The following is a 23,404-nucleotide window of genomic DNA, read 5'->3' as shown; positions in this document are numbered from 1 at the left end:
CTCAGCTACAGAAAACCCTGCTACTCTTCATATATTAGCCTTAGATTTTACTCTGTATATGTTATGCTACATAAAGGCGATGTGTGAATGCAGGAACATGAAGCGACTTTTGAACTTTTGTTTCATATCACTACACTAACCAAATAAATAAAAGCCTCATAAACTGACCGCTCACATTTAAAGGAGTTCCTATTTTTGTGTTCTTTTTTTGATTGTGCAATCAGCCAAGACAGACAACATAGCACCATGAAAAGGGTTTGATTCCCCTGGTTTATGTGACAGGCACATATGTTAAAATGTTTTTATTGCAATCTGAAAAAAAAAGTTTCCAACTTATGTTACTGGTTGTGCTGTCACAATGAGTGATGTCAATGTCAAGTCATTTTCTACACTGGAAAATTTCTAGCTCTGTGACTTTGTTTACTTCTTTGACTGCCTTTCAGTAAATGACCTAAGGGAAATCTCCTGTCGAAGGCCTATAAAAAAGTTGAGACAACTTCTTATGCTCTATTGAAACTTTTTGTACATTATGACGCACCTCTTTCTTAGAACCACAGTTAGAGCAGAAGTCCGGGTCCATATCTTGCTCTCTGGTGAGATCAGGGCTGATGTCGAACAGCACCAGCTCGGTGTTGGTTTGTCCTCCGTCCACACTGAACACGCCGCACCAGAGCACCGGCGGACCGCCCGGGATCACCGAGGAGGCGATCAGTCTGAGTCCTTTCTCTCCATCAGAGACTCTGAGAGTTGCGCCCCGGAGCGACTTCACAGTCTGATGTTTGCCTCCTTTGCCTTCAAGCCAAAGGAGACGGACTTTACTGTTTCTGACTTTTGAGGGCAGATTGGAGAAAAGATAGATGATGGAATGAATCTGAAATCCATCCACAAACTCCACATCGTCTTCATCGTCTTCCCGTGTGATTTTAGGACTTCCTACCTCTTCGCTATTAATAGAAAATATTTGTCCTGGTTGATTGTTATTCGTGTTACGAAGGTTCACTGCATCTGACAAAGGTGGGCAGCCTGTCTTTGTCGGCTCTTTCTTGTATTGCTGCACGGCGGTGAGAATGTAAGTCTCTGCCCGGGTCCGAGTCTCCACACTCACCAGGCGGCTCACGGACGCACTGCTGCGCCAAAAAGAGCCTACCTCGATTTTTTCCCAGTGCAGCACATTGGCAATGTTCTTCAAGTCCAACAGTTCACAATAACCGCACTCACATCCGCACCCCTTATCAATAACACCGCAAACTATCACATTTTCGTCTGCAACATGCGGCAATAACACGTTGACACTGAACGTAACATTCCCCATATCAGAAGATCGGTTTAACTTCAGGTCATATTTGCCAGGAATGTGTGCCAAGAATCCTCTCTGGCTCAGACTCCGGACCAGAGTCAGGTCGTGGTTTAGTTGGTACAGCATCTCCTCAGTAGCGATGTAAACCGTGCCATTGGCCACGGCGAAGTGACGGAGGTCTCCCTTGAAGTGAAATCTTCCATCCTCCTCCAGGCACTGAGCCGCTTCTCCCCAAAGAATTAACAGAGCAGGCAGGAGGATCATCGTCGTGCAGAGATGGCAGCTTGTCGCTCATACACTGACGGTCCTCATGACACTCTGCACTGCTGCAGAAAGTCAGTGGAGTCGTGCGTAAAAGCGCAGTGCGCCTAGTTAAAAGGAGAAGTGCAAAAAGTAGGAGGGCGCGCGCCGAAACCGAAATCTAATCGACAGTGTAATCATGTCGCTATATGTAAATATAATGTGTGCTATCATTGCTGGTTCGCACAGCCCAATAATCATGGGGGTGATGACAGCTTCCAGATTTGATTTGTTATCCAGAGGAGCATCAATCAGGGAAACATGGTGAGGACATTATCGTCTTCACTCATCAGCTTTTCGTGTCTTTTGAGTACTTCTGATTAGTCTGTGTTATGGCGAATCAACATTGCCCATAGTGATGACATTTGGATGACATCTAGTGTCAACTCTGTGAAGTTGTTTTTTGTTCTTCAGAATACCAGAAAGAAAAGCAGTCAGCCACCCTCAGGGCTGGACTGGTAATCTGGATTACCGGGGGAGGGGTGGGGGTCCGCTCTGGTCCGGATTCTTGGCACAGATTCCTGCCACATCGGACCCGAAGTTAAAACTATCTTCTCTCTTTTTAATGTAACTGCACATCACCGGTCCTCAGCAGGGGCAGCGGTCCATTGTTTGTTTTCATTATAATGACAGCTGGCCCATCACGCCTCCTACAAGACTGTCTCCATAGCTCCCCCTCCCCCCTCCCTTTGCTTCTGCTCAGAAAGTGAAAGGGTGCAACGTGAGTTCTAAACGATTCCGTGGATATGTAATGCTGCGTAGATTAAAAATACTTTGTGCAAAGACTCGGCAGTTCCAGCAGCATGGTCTGCTAACTGCAGTACCCACTAAAGCCACAGGAGGAGGGGCAGAGAGCGCAGTGAGGTCATATCCCATCGATAAGCCTTAGATCCAATGAAAGTGTTTATTTTTATTTATTTATTTATTTTTTATTTTACAGGGACATTGCATATTAATAAACATTTCTGTAAATATGCCAGAGTTAGCCAAAAGGCTAATTTTCATCTGTTGTCCCTGGCCAGATTTGATAAAAAAAACAAAACAAATTCAAACATCGCTAAAAACTACAAAAACAAGTATTAGTAAAAGCATGTATCCAATAACCTACTAAAGTAACTGTAACGTGCACACAACAAGACAACATGTAACACAATATACAATAAACACGTACAAATTACAAATTACACAAGGCCACATAAAAAACATTGAGTGAGTTATACCTGAAGCTCACCTCAACAGACAACTAACACGCAGGCCACAGTCATTTAAAAAACAGGACACATTCATCAACAACCAGACACAAGGGGGCAGCAGCGAGCGGAACAGGTTTAGTGCTGGCAGATGTGGTTATCAAATAGCCACTGTTTCAGATTTGAACCAAATGAACGATATGTGTTGCTCTCTCTGATAACTGTTGGGATGTTGTTTCATTCACGTGAGGCTGTAACAGAAAAGGCCGACTGACTAAAAACACACTTCCTTAGAGGAATAATGCAGTCGCCTCTTGAGACACCCCTTGTGAAGTAATGTGTGTTTGTTCTATGCTTACAAACTCTCTGAGTGGGGGAGGGGCCAAACCATGTGTGATTTTATAAAGGAGGCATGCATTTTTGTGTTTAATCATGTTCTCCCAGCTCAGGAGGTTGTATTTTTTGAGGATTGAACAGTGGTGGAATTGCTTTGGTTTTTTGTCTAAAACTTTTATTGTCTGTTTATACAAAGACTATAGTGGTTTTAATGTGGTGTGACTTGCCTGAGACCAGCTTGTCAAACAGTAGGTCATATATGAGAAAATCATTGAATACATGTACATCTTGGCTGCTTCAGTAGACATGGAGTTTCTGATAAATCTGTAGTTGGCAAGGTTAAATTTAATTTGCTTACAGACTTTTTTTTACATGTGCTTTAAAGTTCAGGTTGGAGTCAAGTATAATGCCAAGGTATTTGAATTCTTTTACAATCTGTAGTTTTTCTCCTGACTCAAGTATATCTGGATCGGATATCTGGTTTGAGTCATTTGTTTTAGTGAAGAACATACCAACAGTTTTAGACACGTTAAGTTGGAGACAGCACTGATTAAGCCATGCTGTAATTTTGACCATTGCGGTTGTTAGTTTTGAAGCAACTTCTGCTTTTGTTAAACCATGCACATACAAAACTGTATCGTCAGCATACATTTGAATGTTAACCTCAGGACACACAGATGGCAGGTCATTTACATACAGGCAGAATAAAAGTGGGCCCAGTATAGATCCCTGCAGAACGCCCGTGGACAAGCAGAGGGCGTCAGATTGATAATTAAGTATTCGCACACTTTGAGAGCGGTTGGAGAGATATGATTCTACCCATTTAAGTGCATCAGCAGAGAAATTAAAGGTGGATAACTTAGATAGAAGAACCCTGTGATTTACAGTGTCAAATGCTTTTCTGAGCTCCAGAAAGACAGCACCAACAATGCCACGGTTATCTAGCAGTGATTTGATTTTTTCAATGTAGAAGCAATTAGCTGTCTCTGTTGAGTGGTTGGATCTGAATCCAAACTGCATTGGATGCAGGTAATAAGAGCTGTTGTTCAGGTGATGTATAATTTGCTCAGCCGCCCATTTCTCTGCAACTTTAGACATAATAGGAAGAATGCTGATGGGCCTATAATTGCAGGGTGAATGGGGATCACCAGATTTGTAAATAGGTGAAATAACGGCAGATTTCCACACCCTTGGGAATTCACCCTTTGATATTGAGAGATTAATGATTTTGGTGATGGGTTTGGCAAATGCTGCACCAAGATCCTTAACCATTGTTGTGTCCATCCCAAAATCATCTTTTGCTTTTGATGGCTTGAGGGATCTAATAATTTCTGTGATCTATGATTCACTAACATTTATAAAATGGAAAGCTGGCTCTGTTTTGTTTGCCAAGCACAGATTAACTTGCTTAGCAGCGAAGCTCTGTGCAATAGTTGCTACAGAATCGACAAAGTATCGATTAAGAGCTCCAGCTACTTCAGCTGGGTCCTTAGTCAGGTTTCCATTCAGGCTAAGTTCAATTTGTTTTCCTGCTTTGGTTTGTTGACCCAGGAGCTTTTTTAACTGACTCCATATTAATTTAGAATTTCCCCTCGCCTCATTAATTATTGTCATAAAAAAATCAGCCCTAGCCTTCCTCAACCCTGTTATCACCTTATTTTTAACATGGCAAAATGAAATTTGTCCTGGAACAATCTGGTCTTAATGGCCATTTTCAGTGCCAGATCTCGCTCTTTCATCAGTTTTAAAATATCTGCATTTATCCAGGGAAGACTGTTCTTTTTATTCCTAACAAATAACTAGTAACTTACGAGAAAATTCTGTGATGACACTATACACTTTACTTGAGAATATTTGACTGCCCTCCTGCAAGTTTTTTCCTAAGAGCAAATCATTCCAATTGACGCTATTTATAGTGTTTTTAAAACATTCCTGCTTGTTCTTAGGAATTCTAAGAGCTTCATTCTCTTTGGCAATTGAGGGGCTAAATCTCGTTTTTGTAAATTTTCTGATCAGCAGAATAAAATTGTGGTCAGATATCCCAGGGATCATATTGAGAGATTTAGTAATTCTCTCAGGTCTGTTACTAAATACCAAGTCAATCTGAGTTCTGGTGGATTGGGTTATTCTAGTTGGACCGTTGATCAGCTGTGAGAGATCTAAACCATGAGTTATTTGTTTGAGGTTCTTTCTAGTAGCCTTATCTTCCCAATTAACATTAAAATCGCCCATTATTATCACCTCTTTTTTAAAATTGCACTCTACAAGCATGTTTTGGAACTTTTCATAAAATGCATTATTTGCAGAGGGTGGGCGGTAAATTACAATCAGGACAAAAGACATTTGTGGTGACAAAGTGATATTCAAGCCAATACATTCCAACTCACAATTTGACCAAGTTAATTCATTACATTGAATACTATCCTTCACATAAACCATGACCCCGCCTCCCTTTGATGTCACTCTATCTCTTCTGAAGAGTTGATAGCCAGGTACCTCTAATGCTGCAGATGGCGAGTTTTCATGCAGCCAAGTCTCAGACAAGCATAGAAAATCTAGATTTGAGTCCATTAGAAGATGTTGAATTTGATTACTTTTTGATTTTAAACTTCAAATCTTAAGATGTCCCCCAAATAGACCTTTGTGTTTTGATTTGGGATCCCATATTATTCTCGAGTGATTGACAGCGTGAAAGACTTTTCACTTCCGGTTTTTACTGATCGTGTGGGAGGATCGTCACCTTTGATGTTTGTTGCCGAAGTACAAACACGGGGAAACGCCTGTTTCAGGTTCAATCTTTTGCTCCTTTGTGCTAAAATGTATGCCAGAGATGGTTATAATCTTGGAAGACTGTGACTAGTTTTTCAACTATATAAAGTTTGACTACTTAAAGTATTGATACAGTTCAAATTTCACATTGCTTAAAGGGGACATATTATGAAAAATTCACTTCTACAGTGTTTTTGAACATATATTTGGGTAACCTGAGTTTCTACTGACCCACAAAATGTGAAATAAACCCATCCAGTCCTTTGTTTGTGGTCTGCATAAGTCTTACAACACAGAGACAATTCTCTGTTTCAAATGTGCTCTCCTTGTGATGTCACAGTGGGATTCTGGTAAAAATATTCCCTCCCCTGGTATCTCCACCCATGGACTCCACCCCCAGCCAAGAAGAACACTTTCTCGTAGGTCTGCCATTTTTATTCTCGCTACAGAGGACTGATGTCTACCAGGAAAACTCGGGGGGGGGGGGGGGGGGGGGGGCTCATTCTATTTAAAGAGACACACACACCAAAACGGAGCGTTCTGAGAGAGCTGGTTTATACAGGGTCACAAACCTCCTCTGGTGCTTGATTCATGTTATATTTTGACCAAAGAACAGCACAGATGTTTCATTTAGACCACAGGGGACTGTTTGAAAAGGTGGAGATGGGGGATAATATGTCCTCTTTAATTTTTTACAAACTTGAGAAAGGATATTTGAACTCCATGGTCATCTCTGACAACAAGGGTGTCAGTACACATCATCAAATATTCATGTCCTGTTGAAGAAAAATGCCAGACTACCTCACAGCTTAAAGACAGTTTTTGAAATGAAGTTTAGAGGCGTTGATAATTCATAACTGGTTTGCGTCTGAAGCAAGTTGTTGATTTAACGCCCAACTACAGAATACTTATCGCTCTCCCTGGTTCACCACACTCACCACTTACATTTATGCACTGAATAGCAATTCATTAAGAAGACGAAGAAGAAATCCTTAATTACTCCCATGAGGGGAAATTAATTTTACACTCTGTTATTGAGACATGCTACACACACATTGGCCAAAATACACAATCAGGATCCTATATGCACTAATGAAGAGATGTTAGAGTGAGGGGTTGCACTTGAAAGAGCACCAGAGCAATTTGGGTTTTGGTTCCTGACTCAAGGGCACCTTGACAGTGCTCCAGTGAACTGGCACTTCTCCAGCTACCACACCAATTTCCAGACCTTGTCCATATTCGGACTTGAATGGGCGACCCTCCGGTTCACAATCGAAGTCGCTACAAACTCTTTCACCTCTGAAACATCAGAATCAAAGATTAAACACATCATTAATTATTAAAGATCATGTCACTCTATTACCCAAGAACATTGTGCTAGCAGAATCCAGGCTTACATCGAGTCTCCAAAAGTAGTATGGGAGGCATAGCCTTCAAGCACGTCTTGTGTGGAATTATATTAATATGTAAGTTTGTTTCACAGAGGACAACCATGTCTCTGTGTTGTAGGGTAGGTTTAAAACATGGAAGCTGAATCAGTTCTGCCAGCCCCTCTTTGTTCTGCTATAAGCTTAGACCTCTGGGGGACTCGTGGCTCCTGTCACCAAACCAGATATGGCAGATTCTGTCCATAAATGCATTCGATTTTCTAAAGGCTAAATTCCCTCAAATAAAAAAAAAAAACGTTTTGCTGAATCCCTGTGATTAATATTTTGAAAAAAAAAAAGAAAGACGGCCTAGACTTTTTTAAACATCTAAAATGTCATGAACTACTTCTGGTTTTGATTTTAAAGGATATTCATGTTGATTTATTGATTGATGAACACTTATTTTGCATAGAACATGTTTGCATAAACCCATCAGAAGATGGCGCTACAACACATCTCTTGTAAACTTCCAGAGTTAGACAGTCATATAGAAAGAGTGGCCTTCAGTCCTAAAAATAAACAGCTTCTTCAAATGTATCTTTAACCCCATTTAGTGGACAAGAAAAGCAGTATTAGGAGCTTTCCGTTCAATCCTTAGGGACAGACAGTGTGAGACCATTGAACAGTGCCTGTGTTTTTAAAATCTTAAATTGTTGTTTCATTGTTGGGTCACAGCTCCTGCACTTTCTTTTTTATTAAAAACACTATGTTGTTAATCTATACTGTCACTTCATTGTAACTGTTCTTATGACATGTGCTGCTGACCTCTTGGCCAGGTCACGCTTGTGAAAGAGATCCTGATCTCAATGGGTTCTTTATCTGGTTAAATAAAAAATAATAATTAAGAGTAGTAGTAGTAGTATTAAGAGACAAAAAAAAAATCATACATACAGTATGTACAGCAGTGGCCAAAAGTTTTGAGAATGACACAAATATTAATTTTCACAAAGTCTGCTGACTCAGTTTTTATGATGGCAATTTGCATCTACTCCAGAATGTTATGAAAAGTGATCAGGTGAATTGCAATTAATTGCAAAGTCCCTCTTTGCCATGAAAATGAATTCAATCCCATAGAGAACTTGTAGTCAATCCTCAAGAGAAGGGTGGACAAACAAAAACCCACAAATTCTGACATTGATTATGCAAGAATGGGCTGCCATTAGTCAGGATGTGAGAAGCCCAGAAGATGATTGACAGCATGCCAAGACGCATTGCAGTGGTCTTGTCTTGCATAAACGTACTTGTCAATAAAAGCCTTTGACGATGAAATGCTTGTAATTATACTTCAGTATACCATAGTAACATCTGACAAAAAGATCTAAAAACACTGAAGCAGCAAACCAATACTTGTGTCATTCTCAAAACTTTTGGCCTCGGCTGTGTATGAATACATCCTCATCTCTGTGTCCCGTTCACCCACCAAAGTAAGTGTGCATGTGTCTGTGTTGTGTACCAGGGAGGTGAAGTCTTGAGCCTGCCACAGCAGCCAGACCTTGCTGAATGAGCCTTTCTCCATCACACAGTCCACGTGTCCTGCAGCAATCTTTAGCGTGAGAGCGCTCACCATCACCATCACCATCACCATCACCATCACCATCAGGTGCTAACAAACAGTTTCCTGCACAGAAGCAAAAACAGGATGACGAGAAGCTGTGGCGAATCTTTCTGTGGTTTCCACCACAGTGTGCTTCACACCAAACACCCAACAGAAGTATTTACTTTAAATGATCCTTTGCAGATTTTTATCTCAACATAAAACAACATGCATCTGATATGTATGACTGCGAAAAAAGAAATGAGAAAAAAGAAATGAGAAAAAAGAAATGGCTGCATTTGTGATCTTGAGGCTCAGTTGAATGATGAGATTATTTTTTTTAAATAATTACAATCATCATGCAATGTCCTCGAACAGTAACTGACATGTTAACATTTCTGTGAAGTTGTTCTAGGAGCAGTGGTGCATGCAGCATGCTGATGTTTAGTAGCATAGACATTGTTCACTATAGTAGTGCGAGAAGCCAAATAACAGTGGATGAAACTACAACATCACTTTGCCTGTGCAGAGCCAGCTTCATGACGGTTACAAGTCACACTTACAACCATGTGCACGTCATGTCTCATGATCCCCTCCAGCATCAGCTCAACACTAAACACAACAAAACTGAACAGCATGCACATCTATAAAGGGAAATTATAGTTGATGTGCGATAACATTGTGCATTAATATCCTGACTGTATGTCACAACAAAATGTAGAATTAGTACAGAAGACCTCACTTGTTTTCTTTTTACTTTACATTTCTAAAATTAATATAGTATGTATGTGTTGCTGTATGTATGTGTATACGTGACAATAAAGGTGTTCTCTTTTATTAGCTTATTAGCATCAAACTGCACACAGCTGAGAGAATGATGGGAATGAATTGTGGCTCAAACATCTACAAATATGAATGTCTGTATAACTTCTATAACTATACATTGTTTATGCCAATACAGGATCTGTTGACTTCAACTACTTCATTTATATTCAGTCATATTATCATAACTATACTGTTATTGAATAATTGCAACATTCTTGTTTTTTTTACATTATAATTGACATTGACAGCTCCCTCAGATTAAAAAAAAGAAAATCAGACAGGATTTTTCTCATATTTTGGCATTAAAAAAAACCAATTCTTTATTCAATTCAATAATATTTCGTAATGATACATAATATTAAAATATAAAAAAAAATGAAAAGAAAAAGAAATGAGCAATTAGCATGTGAGGAATTTTCCATGATATTAATGAGGTTTCCACAGACTCATTGGGAAACAATACAAATTTTGTCTTTGATTATAAAAGTTTCAAAATGTAGAAAATGGCATCATTCTTCCCATTTTTTTTCAAGAAAGGAACCCTTGACCCCACTCTAACTTAGAGATGTTTGGCTTGCAAGATGTCCCTGTCTGTAAGTAATATGACAAGGACCAAGGTCTAGACCTGCTCTTTTTGAAAAGTCTCCTGAGATAATCTTTGTTAGTATTTGGGGCTATTAAGTTTGTATATAAACTTCATAGCTCTATAAGAAAATGGTTGAATGATAAAAATTGATTGATTGTAAATCTTTCTGATAAATGCTATCCCTCTACTTTTCTATAAAATTGCCTGATAAACATATGACTAAGGACTGCCTGAAATGAAATGGATAAGATTCACGAGCATGCAACTTCTTAACCCCTTTTCAAGCTTCAATCCTGACCCTCAACGCTTTGCCATTGTCATTCCCCACTCTCCCTCTCTCTCTCAATTTCTTACTTTATCAACTGTCTAAATGAAGGCATAGGTCCCCCTAAATTCTAAAAATATAAAAAAAGTGGTAATGACAGCAGGTCTTAGTTACAGTGCTGTTGCAGAATAGAGTCTTAAAAGGCTGTTATATAACTGCTTAAGACTCAACCAGCAAAAAGTTAAACATTAATAATTGAAACAAAAAGATGGAAATGCACAAAGATTATGTAGAGTGGTGTCTGACACCATGCAGATGATCTTTGCTCCAGTGTAGGAGAGAGTAGAAGGAACTTGGTACGATCCTTTTTCTCCAGCCCACAGGTGCTAGTGATCAGGAGATGATGGATATGGAAGGACAACTACAAAAAAAGAGGAAACAATAACTGTGTGCTACACTAAGTAAACATCTTTCATATTCCACACACTCATTTGTTTAAATTTTCATATAAACAGTTTCTCTGCAGACTACAGTTATCCTGTTTGTGAAAGTTGTACACTGACCTTGTCTCAGCTCAAGGTCCTCCACAACCGTCTTATTCTTCGAGGTGAACTTCTTCTGTTTGCTCCAGCAGATGATCACTATTAAAGCTGAACGAAAAACCAAGCACAAGTAAGCTAGATTAAAAAAAAACATTCCTGTGACTGCATAGGTCAAATCACTTCCCCACACTTTGTGTACTTACCAATTAGAACGACAGGTATCAGCACAAGGAGTAGCAACATCACAATGTACAAAGTTGTTACCAATTTAAGGTTCACCATTGTGTGTCCAAACTCTATCTGGGATAAAGGAATAAACACGCACATATTTGAAAGGAAAATAAAGGCAACACATATTCTTCTGAGGTCTTCTCTCCAACTACATTTACTACAATAACATTTGCATTTCATTTTTGCATAATAATGTCATCCTTAGTGTTGTATGGCTGAAAGTTTTACCTCTAACTCCTGAAATGTAGCAATGTGAGTGTTTCGGATCTCACAGGTGAAAAATTCAATCTCAGTCTCATCATTGGTTTCTTGGTCCACCATGATGCAGGGGTGTCGGTTTTCTTCATGAATGCCCCACACAGACAACTCTGTTATGGTCATCCCTAGTTTGTCTGCCTTTTTCTGAAACGAAAACAAAGACATGAGCGGATTTCAAACTGTTGATTTCCTAGTTTATAACATTTGTGCTAAAATTACCTGTATGGTGATGCGGACATCGTCCCCTGTCATTGTAGAAGAGAAGCTTGTAAACTCAGGGTCTGGATAGTAGGTTATTGTTGTGGAACAGGGCAAGGTTTCATTTGCTACTTTCAGAGACAAAGTGCTCGAAAAAGTCCAGTAAGCATTTGTAGCTGCAGGCGAGTCATAGGTGAGAGTCTGTAGAGCCTGTCAAAAGATATTCATTTAATATACTGTATAAGCTGTGTGCTGCATGTTGTGACTAGACAAGCTTGATAACTGAGCAATGCAATGTTACATCATGAAAATGTGTCTAGATTTAAGTGACTACAAGTTCACTCATCTAATGCAATGTTCTGTTGAATAGAATAAAATACATAAAGCACATTTCATTACAGGGAAGCTCAATGTGCTTTACACTTATGATATAAACAAAGGATTTCAAGAAACAAACAGGTACTTCAACAATCATAATACAGATACAGAAATCTAACTTTTAAAAAAGCACACATCCAATGCACATCTGAGACATCACATAGCAATTACACTAAATGATCTAATTCTTGGTGCGACTAACAGATCTTCACTTGATGACCTGAGGGCCCTGGTAGGGTTGAAGTCTGTGAACAAGTCAAACATATACTTGGGAGCTGAACCCTTAAGTGCTTTATGGACTAATAACAGGATTTTAAAGGTGATTCTGTATAGCATGGGGAGCCAATGGAGATTGAGGACGGGAGTCATATTTTCAAATTAGCTTGTGTGTGTGTCAGGACTCTGGCTGCTGAATTTGGAATAAGTTGGAGTTGTCTCACTGATTGTTTGGATAGCCCGGCATACAGAGCATTGCAGCAGTCTAACCTAGTTGAAATCAATGCATGGACTAATTTCTAAACATTAAATGGTAAATGGACTTGAGCTTGTATAGCCGTTTTCTAGTCTTCTGACTACTCAAAGCACTTTTACACTGCAGGTCACACCTACACATTCACACACTGATTGTAGAGGCTGCTGTGTGAAGTGACCATCAGAAGTAAATGATCCAATTCATACACATTTATACGCTGCTGACAAAGCAGTGGGAGAAACTTGGGGTTAACTGTCATGCCCAAGGACACATTGGACATGTGGCTGCAGAAGCTGGGGATCAAAACCCTGACCACAGCTGCTCCAATTTGAGAAGTGACAAAACTTTTTAGGAAATGAGGTTGAATCAGGCAGCATGATATGATGTGACATGTAATGTAAAAATAGTGTTTGTCCACAGACCTGATAGGTGTCGTGATTGGGCAGTCTGACTTCCTGCAGGACTTTGCTGTGTTTGATAGCTTCCACAAGCTCCAGGAGAGATCCCATTAATTTGATCTTCCGGTTTCCACTATGAGACACAGAGCAGCAAACAAGAACGATTTTAGTGCACATTGGATACCAGGGAGGGTTCTTACCATGATGTCCTCATACGGTTATGGAACGAGCATCTATCGCTTCCACATAAATCTGGGTTTCCAACAAATTATTAATATGGGTCCTTAAAGATAGATTTTTTACTAAAGACATACTGATCCGGACTGGTTTAGAAAAGACATACTGCCACGAGCACAATCATGGTAGCAAAGCATGCAAAATAACTGAGAATAGTTTAGATGGAAATGAGTGAGAAAAACTGTTAATGTTTTAGGTAGAAATGAACAAAAATACTCTAGAGCAGGGGTGAGCAATTGGTGGACCGGGGGCCACATGCAGCCCCATCAACCTCAGGGCCCTCAGGTCAATTTTTACATATCAATTAATTGGAAACATGAAAAAATCTGCCATGAACACATGAAAACCAGAAATATGTCCATAATAATATTTGATCACTGGTATATGTTGAGTTATATTTGAGACATAATTGACTGTAATCATTTTTGTATCCTACAATTTGGCCCCCTGGCAGTGAGAATTAAACGAATGTGGCCCTTTTTGTGACCAAAGATGCCCATCCCTGCTCTTGAGTAATAAAATGGGGATCAGGTTCAGGGTCAAATTAGCATTATTTTATTAACTGTTATACTTAGAGTATGAAGAAAAATGGATGCACAAGGCCCTTTTATATAAATTGCCATACACTTGATTTGTATGTCTTCTAACACTGCTGTTTGTTATAAGGTTTGTTGGGTACAGAGGCAGAAGTGGAACTTTCTGTAGCTAACAAACCATACAAAGGGGAAGTTGTCTAATGGTGAAACAAATTAGGTCTGAGAAGTTCACATTCCCCATATGATGACCCTCAACCTGTAGCTGTCTCTCAGTTACTGAAAGTGTTTCCTAGAATAAATCTCTTCTGAAGTTAGTGACAAAGCACCGGCTTCCATTAAAGACATGCCACTTGAGTTTCCACTACCCCTTATTTGTAATGTTACAAGAATCAGTGTCAAATGTTTGTGTGTTTGAATTGTCTTCAAACATTTTTTGATGTATTTAACTTAACCAGTCATGTTTTGTCCACAAAACTTTGGTAATCAAAGTCTGTGTATCTGCATTTGTTATCATTTTTGTAGTCCTAAAACATTGGTTCCCAACTGGGTGTCCAGGCCCCCCTAGAAGGGGCGCCAAAGATCTCACAGGTGAGGCTAAGATACAAGTGGCCAGGCTCCAAGCAACAAAGGTTAGGAAACACTATTTTAAAACAGTCATACCTTATCCAAGTGCTTTTGGGTGAAATGCTCGTGCAGGATGGTGCCGATCGGTAGGTGATTTTGGCGCTGCCATGGCAACTGCCATCTGGGAGGAGAAGGCATACTTTGACTACTCCTTTATTTTCTGCACTGGGAATGTGAAAGGTCAGATTTTCACCAGTGTTGTCCCAAACAGGAAACCTGAATAAAATAACAAAGAGAGAAACAACAGTTGTTAGTCGTACATTAATGTTCACTTGTCTGCATGGGAAACTTTTTTGAAACATCTTAAGAACTAAAATCATAGTAAGAAGCATTGCACCAAAATCTGCCACAAAATAATTTAACACCTGTTTTAAATGTAAAAGTTGGTGTCTACAGATTGCATCCATCCAAATAAAATTGTCTGAAAACAATTCCGTTTTCTAGAAATTGCATGTGTGAAATAGGCTATCCAATTATTATATGAAATGTTAAGAGTGTTAGAAATAACTCACTCTTGTGGTGTGCAGTCTGCCTGGAACCTCACTCTGATCACAGAACTGAGGTTAAAACCCTTCAACACTGCATTGTTTCTGCCGTAGAAGGACACAACACTGGGAGTGATGGAGGAGATCTGTGGTCTCTTAAAATAAATGTGCACTAGATTATTATTATGTGAATGAGGTGAAAACGAGGGAAAACAGTGTGTGAGAGTTACGGTTCAGACTCACTGAGAAGTTCATCCGTGACTCCATCATCTGGCAAACACTGTCCTGCAGGAGAAGGTGAGTAGAATATGTTTAGGCAAGTTTCCATGACATGCGTTGGAAAGGGATTAAGCTAACAAAGTTCAAAAACATGAAACAGTACAAAAAGGAATCTTAAGGATTATAACAGTAAATAAAAATAAAAATAATTACATTTCCTACTCCTTTATTGGCCCAAGAACATCCGTTTGTGGTCCAGCCACACCCAGCATCAATGCACTGCCGACACCTGAAGACAAAACAGTTTATGTAGTTTTCTTAGGCACAGCGCTACTTGGTCCGGTTTAGGGGAAATGTCATTGTTTTTGTTAAAACTATAAATTAACCTGATCTTTTAACAACACACCAACAGGTTTATTCTGAACTCTTTCACTTCATTTTTCAACACAGGAAGTTGCTGCTTATCTCTAACAGGGTCGGATCTTCCTGATGCAGTACAGGGCAACTGGAAAGGATCATGTTGAGGAAATCAAGGCCATGTGAACCTTAAATGTTAGCTAGAGTTGAAGGTGGTGTTCATTCATACATTTAGAGACATTAGCAAGGCATGACAAAATTCTTGTTGGGACTGTGAAGTCATCTTGCAGGAATGACAGGAAGAGCTAAGTATTGTCAGCATAGCAATGGTATGAGAAACCATGAGAGCAGATATTTGCACCAAGTGAGTTGGTGTATATTGAGAAGAGAAGAGGACCGAGCACTGACCCTTGAGGCACCCCTTTGGATAAATTGTGTGCACCTGATGAGTAATCATGTTGAACCTTATAGCAGAGATTTCTAAGGAGACTAGTCTGTGAACTGCCGACTTATTCAAGTGCAAAACTCATCCCTGCCTCAGATATACCAAAATATAACAGGAAATCCCCCAAATTTGAAGGAAAAACATTGGTTTTCAGACTTCCTCTCTAGATAGCTCATCTTAAGGAAACTGTCTGTTTTCCATCATTTTTTGGTTCATTTCAGTCTTTGCAAAATAGGGGCTTGACAAGTTTAGCTATTCTTTCTTATTCCTTATTGTCTACTAAGATTTGTAGAAAATGAATAGTAGACTTACAAGACAGATGTTGGTGGTCCACTAATTTTGGTGCAGTTGAGAAGGCTCAGCCGTTGTAACAGCTCTGTCGTCCCAAATCCAACCTTAAGTTTAATAGGCAGTCCTGTTAAGTAAAAAAATAAATACAGGGAATATTGAACCTTTTTAATTTCATGAAATCCTTGACTGTCCTTGATTTGAAATACTTCAATTCCCTTGGTTATCTTAGAATAATAAAATTGCTTACCTTGAGCAGGAAATGTAGTATTTTCAAGTATGAAGGTGCACTGTGGGAACTGTAGTTCAGGGTTTTTCATTTTAAAATGTTCTAATTGACAGATGAAGTTAGAAAGTGCACTCTCTCCCACCGACAGATGCATCTGGATGGTAAGTGTGATCTGAGGAAAGTCCAGATATGAGAGTATGAAACATGAATTCAAAGTTTCATCCAAAAAGCAACTGTACTTGGTTAAAGTTCTGAAAGATGTTTCACCTCTTCTCTGAAAGGACTTTTTTTGGACCAATCTTTCAGAGTGAAGGTGAAATGTCATGAGAACTTCCACTAAGTCCACTTGCCTTTTGGATTACACTTGAAGTTACCATGACCTGGACGAATGAGAACCTTCAAAGAAAACTGATAATAGTTCAAAACTTGTATATAGCCTGCACCTGTCCAGTGTTTTCCTGTGCAACTTTGTATGAAACCATCTTCTGTTGAGAATCATCAGGAATGGACAGCCAGTCTGAGCCTTTGCAGTCATCTTCAAACGTACAGCTAGGAGGAGAAAAATGAAGTTTTAAACAAGTGTTTATTTGCATGAAGACGTTGTTGAAAGATCAGAAAGATTTATGCAATTGTTGAATTTGTTTATATCATATCTTTACTTTTTCTTTTGTTATCATTTAATGTTTTCATCATATTCATTCATATGTCATATAGTCGCTATGACTTGTGGTTTTTGGCTTTTATATTAATATTTCCTGTCAATCCTACACACACCCGCGGTACCTACGCACCTGAGAGGTCAGGATGAGTGTGCCATAATTTGAGCAAAACCACGTACGAGCTTGTAGGCGTATAGCGTATTTGCAAATCTGCCTGGTTCACGGTCTCCAAGCTTGAACCACATATGAACTTAGTATCACTTGTGTTACCTTGTATGCCTTGACATCAAAACCACATATGAACTTGTTTGAACTTGGTATAAACTGTGGATGTATCATGTTTCTGCGAATATGCATTGTTGAGGTTTTACAGAATCTTGAAAAAAGAGACAGTTTGGTTATAAACAGGCTGTAGAAAAGCTGATCGAGGTTCTTTTTTGCTTTTCTAAAGGACTCCACGTCACTCTGACTTTTGAATCCCCATTGTGGGACTTGGGATCTTTTAAAACCTCAAGTGTCTACACTCTCGGGTTTAGACTTTGATCTTTGTGTTTTGCTTTACCTTTTTACCTTTTCATATTTTTACTTTTACTGTTATGTATTTGCACTTATATTATCATTTGAAGTTTTTTAATACATTTTCGGAAACTTTTTGAAATCATTTTCTGACTGAAATCATTTACACCACAAAGACCGGAGTCTCCCTTAAGGACCCAGTGAACCTCGTAAGGTAAGCTTGAGCAGTCACACTTCTACTGACTTTTACTACACACCTCATACACACCTAACATCCTAGCGTGGGGAGTTCATAGTTATTCCCTCTCCGGGTGGAATCTAGAGTCCTATACCAGGGGTTATTCTTGAATCTAATTATTCTAGAAATGAATGTTCGGCAGATAATCCTAGGAATGTGATTATAACTTGTTCATCTGTCCTCCAAAGGGTGTTAGCGGAGTAATTTTACATAGCTCCAGGTACTAGGAAAGAGTAGACTAGTGGCTGGTAGGGAGCGAGATCTCACTTAGTTCTAGTAAAGAGTAGTCTAGTTAACTAATCTGTGGTGAGCTTCCGTTAGCTATAGTAAAGTTTTTCACCCCTTTTTGCATGTCCAGGACATGCTACAAGGTCAACTGCAGATGTTGTTTCTCTGACCTTTTGTCAGATCCGCACCAAACACAGTATGGATCCTGTGCAGACCAACAGTCCTGCAATGTTTTGTAAGTGCTGCACTTTGACACTGGAACACGATTTATCTATGAAAAAGAAAACACAACACAACACAAAGCAACTCAGCAGCACTTTATAATACAGCATGCATATGTCAAAAAAAGGTACCACAAATAAATCCAAAAGAGAAATAAACCTACCTGGTTTTGAAATGGCACGTACACATGTTTAAGATCCACCTGATCTAGATGTAATGTCTGAAACACTTTGCGGTCGTCACTGGTTTTGAAGAGCACTCTGGAACACGTGGTCTGGTACTTCTTGTCCACAGCAAGCTGAAAGTCAACACATAGTTTTATCTTTCTGTGAGACTAAGCTGCTCTGCTGACGGATATATTTGGAAAGTTATTTGCAGCCACAGTCAGCGGCGGCTGTGGTAATTTTATTTTTTATTTTTTGAAGTACAGTTGCATTAGCATGAATGTCTGGTTAAAGCAGGGATGTCAGACATATGGCCCGCGGGCCGTATCCGGCCCGACAGCAGGTTTCATCCGTTTCATCCGTTTTGTGAAGAAGGAGTAAATGTATTGAAAAATATTTAGAGATTCTTTATAAATTAAATATTTGTAATATGCTACGTATTTTCCCCGAATTGTATTAAAACCTATGTAAAATGAGCAACGTAAAGGTTGATATCATGATACGAATATTAATTAAACAGGGCACTTTGAACTATCTTCTCAGCAGGGAGTATCACGAGCTGCTCCTGCTTTACGCTGGTAATACATCACATCAGAAAACACACTGAACACCTGAGAGAGGTGACACAGAATGCAGGTTTTCAATAGAGATCGAAGGAGCGATATTTCTTTAGTTTTATTTGCTCACAAGTTGCCAGAATCGTATCAAAGCTACGGAACTTAACGACAGGCACACCGCTGCACTGCGCGGTCTACAGTTCTGTGCACACTTCTTTCCAGTTTCTCCTGTCTTCACTGATGTAAAACAAAAGTTTTGACTAATAATAACAAAGCTTCCTATGGAGTGAGCCACAAAGAGCAGCTCGTGCAAATAAAAAACAATCATCTCCGCCATGCGTAACGGCCCAGACCGTCTCCTCACATCCAGACTAAGTGTAGGTTGTGCACACCGGCGTTTAGCCTGATGCATCGACCGAATAGTTTTACCTCTGGTTATTGTAAAAAACAATTTGAAGTAAATTAAAATGAATATTAACCGATTTTAATTACAGATGGTTCATTTTTAGGTCACCCAGAGGTTAACGTGTTGTGTTGATCACCTAAAAGTTTCAGCGCAACATCGCTTCTAAATGTAGTAGCCTGCTGTTGCACCTTTATCACCAGCTTTCATCAGACCGTAAAAATATAACTATTACTGAACATTTCATTCTTATCCAAAAACTATATCACGCACAGGCTGCCTGATCATACAGAGGTCCGCTGGTTTAACCGCGGTGCAGCGCTAAAATACTTTATCGAATTGCGCACGGAGATGGCACAGATTCATGGCGCATAAAAAGTCAGTGACAGAGTTAGATTACGATAATGCGGACACGTAGAAGAACGGACAGCCAGACTGATATCAAAAGTCGTTTAACTGAGTTTACTTAGTTGAAGAACGTGCACTCCACATGGAGCTGATCAGACTGCAGTGATCAACGCTTAAGGACAAATTCAAGTCTGTTGGTTTGGAAACATGTTATCTTTTTATAATGCCTAACACTATGCATATGCCGATATGCTTATGTATCAAAGACACTCTGTGTGTTTGTGATAACTTATTCATGTGAGCAGGTTTTATCTGTAATGAACCTTAACGAGTGCAAACTGTGCTGTGGCCTGACACACACAGATCTAAAGTCTCTCTCTCTCTCTCTCTCTCTCTCTCTAATGCACTGATCCCAGGGCAGGTAGAATAACCAGTGTCAAAGTTTCTATAACCTTGAACAGCAATATTAAAACATAATATAATAATCTCAAACAAAACATAATTATTGATGTTGTCTTCTGTAATGTTGTGTATTTAAATATTTCCATGTGCCAACATGCAGTTTGCAATGACAGAGTTAACACTTCTGCTTAATGTACTTTTACATTTTATGCATTAACATGCAGTTTTTTTTGCAAGTACCTTTTTTTGTCTTTTATTCTAATCATTCAATTAAATCATTTCTTAAATTGGTGACTTTCAGCCTCAGGGGTACACTTGTTCACCTCCGACACCATGAAGTGTTCAAGTTAACCCTGCATTTAGTGTAGAAAAAGAAAATGGCTCCAAGTCCAGCGACATCAACGCAATATTTATTACAGCAGAACATAGTTTGTGTTTGGCATCGAGGCTCATAAAATCTGTGGGAGCTGCTCAGAGTTAGGGTACCCAGGACCTTACTGGTGAAAAATTGAAAATGTTAACCTGAGGTAGCGTGTGAGGGGTCAAACTAAGATTTTTTTAGGATTCTCAATCCATTGCAAGCATGTTTAGCACAAAATCCACTCTTTGGTGGCGCATTGGTTAATGTGCGAGCCCCACGTATGGTGGCTGTAGTCTTCCAAGCGGGCGGTCCAGGTTCAAATCCCGCCTGTGGCTCCATGACATTCCCCACTCTCTCTCTGATTTCCAACTATATCCACTGTCATATCTCTCCATTAAATGCACAAAAAGCCCAAAAATAAAAATCTTTAGAATCCAGTCCTTGGTGGGAAAACAGCCACGCTCACTGATATCAATGTCTCAAATACTAGTTAGAAAACAATACTGCACCACAATGTCAAATTAGAGCTTCGATTGGGCCCGAAATATCCAGCCTGACCGGACCCAAGCCAGGCCCGGCCATCCAATTTTCTGTATCTATGGGCCTGACCCAGAAGAAACCCCAACTTTAAGCAGCTCTCAAGGATTTTCTGAACACATTGGTGAAGAGTTTTCTTGGTATTGAATTCATTCACAGATATTTTTTTTTACTGTAACGCTCTCCTTTATGGTCTACCAAAGAATATTCATTCAGCTCCAACTAATTCCTGTGATTTTAAAAAGGATTGTATTAGTTTATTAAGCACTGCATGGCCTTGCACTGGACTACGTCTCAGAGATGCTTTAAGTTTATGAACTAAAGATCCTCCAGCTCTTCTCTTTAAATTATTCCACAGAGAAAAACAAAGATTTTAGGTGAAGCTGCTTTCAGCCACTGCGCTACAAGGCGCTGGGACGGTCTGCCGAGGATCTGGAACTATTAATACTTCTAAAAATTATTTGATAAAAAAACATATCTACTCAGTCTGGCTTTTATGTAGGCTAATGGTTTTATTATTTTTATTACTATTTTTTAATCTTTTATTTTCTTAACTATTTTTATTTTTCACTCTTTACCTTTTTACATATTATTTTTATTATTCCTCTTGGTGAGCATTAGTCTCTACTTCTAAATCCATTTTATTTTTCACCATGTTTTGTCACTATTTAGTGTTTTTCTCGGCCAATTACGGCTCATTACTGTCAGCTTCCGTTCATCGGGTTGTTTTTATTTTATACTATATTTCATATTATTATAATATTCATACTTTATGAATTTATATATATATATATATATATTAAAGACATATAACATTACTCGGACTCATCTAAAATGAATTAATATCTAAATGGGTGATACGAATCTGCCGTGTTCATTGATTTTTTTTTTCATTTTTAAATAAGTCAGCATTGCCTTGTTCCTTTCGAAAAAGATCTGACAACCAGACAAGATTGCACTTTGAATTAACTGTCAATACTTTTTACTTGACAAAAAGTTTTATTTTAATAATAATTTATGAAAATGTTTTTAGATGCAGAAACTTCTCCTAAGATTATTAGTAGTAAATATGATGCAACAAAGTGAGCTTCTTTCTCCTCCGTGCATTTGGTTCTCTAGCTTTTTCGAGCTTGCTCATTTATTTCAATAAGGATTCCAATTAATGATTATACGGGTTCTTTTTGATTCTGGACGTGTGTTTGCTTGCACTTGAAATGGAAGATTGTTTCAGTGTGGTGTGATAAACCTGGAAATACTAACTCTGTGTTGAGACAACATCTGATGCTCTATTGAAACTTTTTGTACATTATGACGCACCTCCTCCTCTTTCTTAGAACCACAGTCAGAGCAGAAGTCCGGGTCCATATCTTGCTCTCTGGTGAGATCAGGGCTGATGTCGAACAGCACCAGCTCGGTGTTGGTTTGTCCTCCGTCCACACTGAACACGCCGCACCAGAGCACCGGCGGACCGCCCGGGATCACCGAGGAGGCGATCAGTCTGAGTCCTTTCTCTCCATCAGAGACTCTGAGAGTTGCGCCCCGGAGCGACTTCACAGTCTGATGTTTGCCTCCTTTGCCTTCAAGCCAAAGGAGACGGACTTTACTGTTTCTGTCTTTTGAGGGCAGATTGGAGAAAAGATAGATGATGGAATGAATCTGAAATCCATCCACAAACTCCACATCGTCTTCCCGTGTGATTTTAGGACTTCCTATCTCTTCGCTATTAATAGAAAATATTTGTCCTGGTTGATTGTTATTCGTGTTACGAAGGTTCACTGCATCTGACAAAGGTGGGCAGCCTGTCTTTGTCGGCTCTTTCTTGTATTGCTGCACGGCGGTGAGAATGTAAGTCTCTGCCCGGGTCCGAGTCTCCACACTCACCAGGCGGCTCACGGACGCACTGCTGCGCAACATAGAACCTACCCCGATTTGTTCCCAGTACAGCACATTGGCAATGTGCAATAAATATAATGTGTGCTATCATTGCTGGTTCGCACAGCCCAATAATCATGGGGGTGATGACAGCTTCCAGATTTAATTTGTTATCCAGAGGAGCATCAATCAGGGAAACATGGTGAGGACATTATCGTCTTCACTCATCAGCTTTTCGTGTCTTTTGAGTACTTCTGATTAATCTGTGTTATGGCGAATCAACATTGCCCAGAGTGTTTTGTGTGATGACATTTGGATGACATCTAGTGTCAGCTCTGTGAAGTTGTTTTTTGTTTTTCAGAATACCAGAAAGAAAAGCAGTCAGCCACCCTCAGGGCTGGACTGGTAATCTGGATTACCGGGGAAGGGGTGGGGGTCCGCTCTGGTCCGGAGTCTGACCCAGAGATGATT

At 39.5% G+C, this 23,404-nt stretch overlaps 2 protein-coding genes across 2 annotated transcripts in view; both read right to left on the bottom strand.

Moving 5' to 3' along the window:
• plxnc1 (plexin C1) overlaps positions 1-1,741 on the bottom strand; it is a 34,079-nt gene extending 32,338 nt beyond the window's left edge. Inside the window, exon 1 of the mRNA XM_020634776.3 lies at positions 539-1,741. Within this exon, the coding sequence (XP_020490432.2) occupies positions 539-1,561 (1,023 nt within the window). The 5' untranslated portion in view covers positions 1,562-1,741. The remainder of the gene's footprint in view (positions 1-538) is intronic.
• Positions 1,742-10,082: 8,341 nt separating this feature from the next.
• LOC136177684 (plexin-C1-like) lies at positions 10,083-22,975 on the bottom strand. The gene is made up of 15 exons (XM_065951627.1): positions 22,379-22,975; positions 18,453-18,587; positions 18,238-18,338; positions 16,870-16,975; positions 16,448-16,598; positions 16,222-16,324; positions 15,321-15,396; positions 15,132-15,173; positions 14,916-15,043; positions 14,440-14,619; positions 13,031-13,139; positions 11,780-11,968; positions 11,275-11,704; positions 11,093-11,179; positions 10,083-10,950 (listed from the first exon to the last, which is right to left on the bottom strand). The coding sequence occupies exons 1-13, from the start codon at positions 22,973-22,975 to the stop codon at positions 11,504-11,506; spliced, it is 2,118 nt and encodes a 705-aa protein (XP_065807699.1). The 3' UTR covers positions 10,083-10,950; positions 11,093-11,179; positions 11,275-11,503.
• Between the last annotated feature and the right edge of the window lie 429 nt (positions 22,976-23,404).

This window comes from Labrus bergylta, chromosome 23 (assembly GCF_963930695.1).
Source record: "Labrus bergylta chromosome 23, fLabBer1.1, whole genome shotgun sequence".
NCBI lineage: Eukaryota > Metazoa > Chordata > Actinopteri > Labriformes > Labridae > Labrus > Labrus bergylta.
The sequence above is the reverse complement of the archived record's forward strand: the minus strand, read 5'-3'. Positions and strand labels throughout refer to the sequence as shown.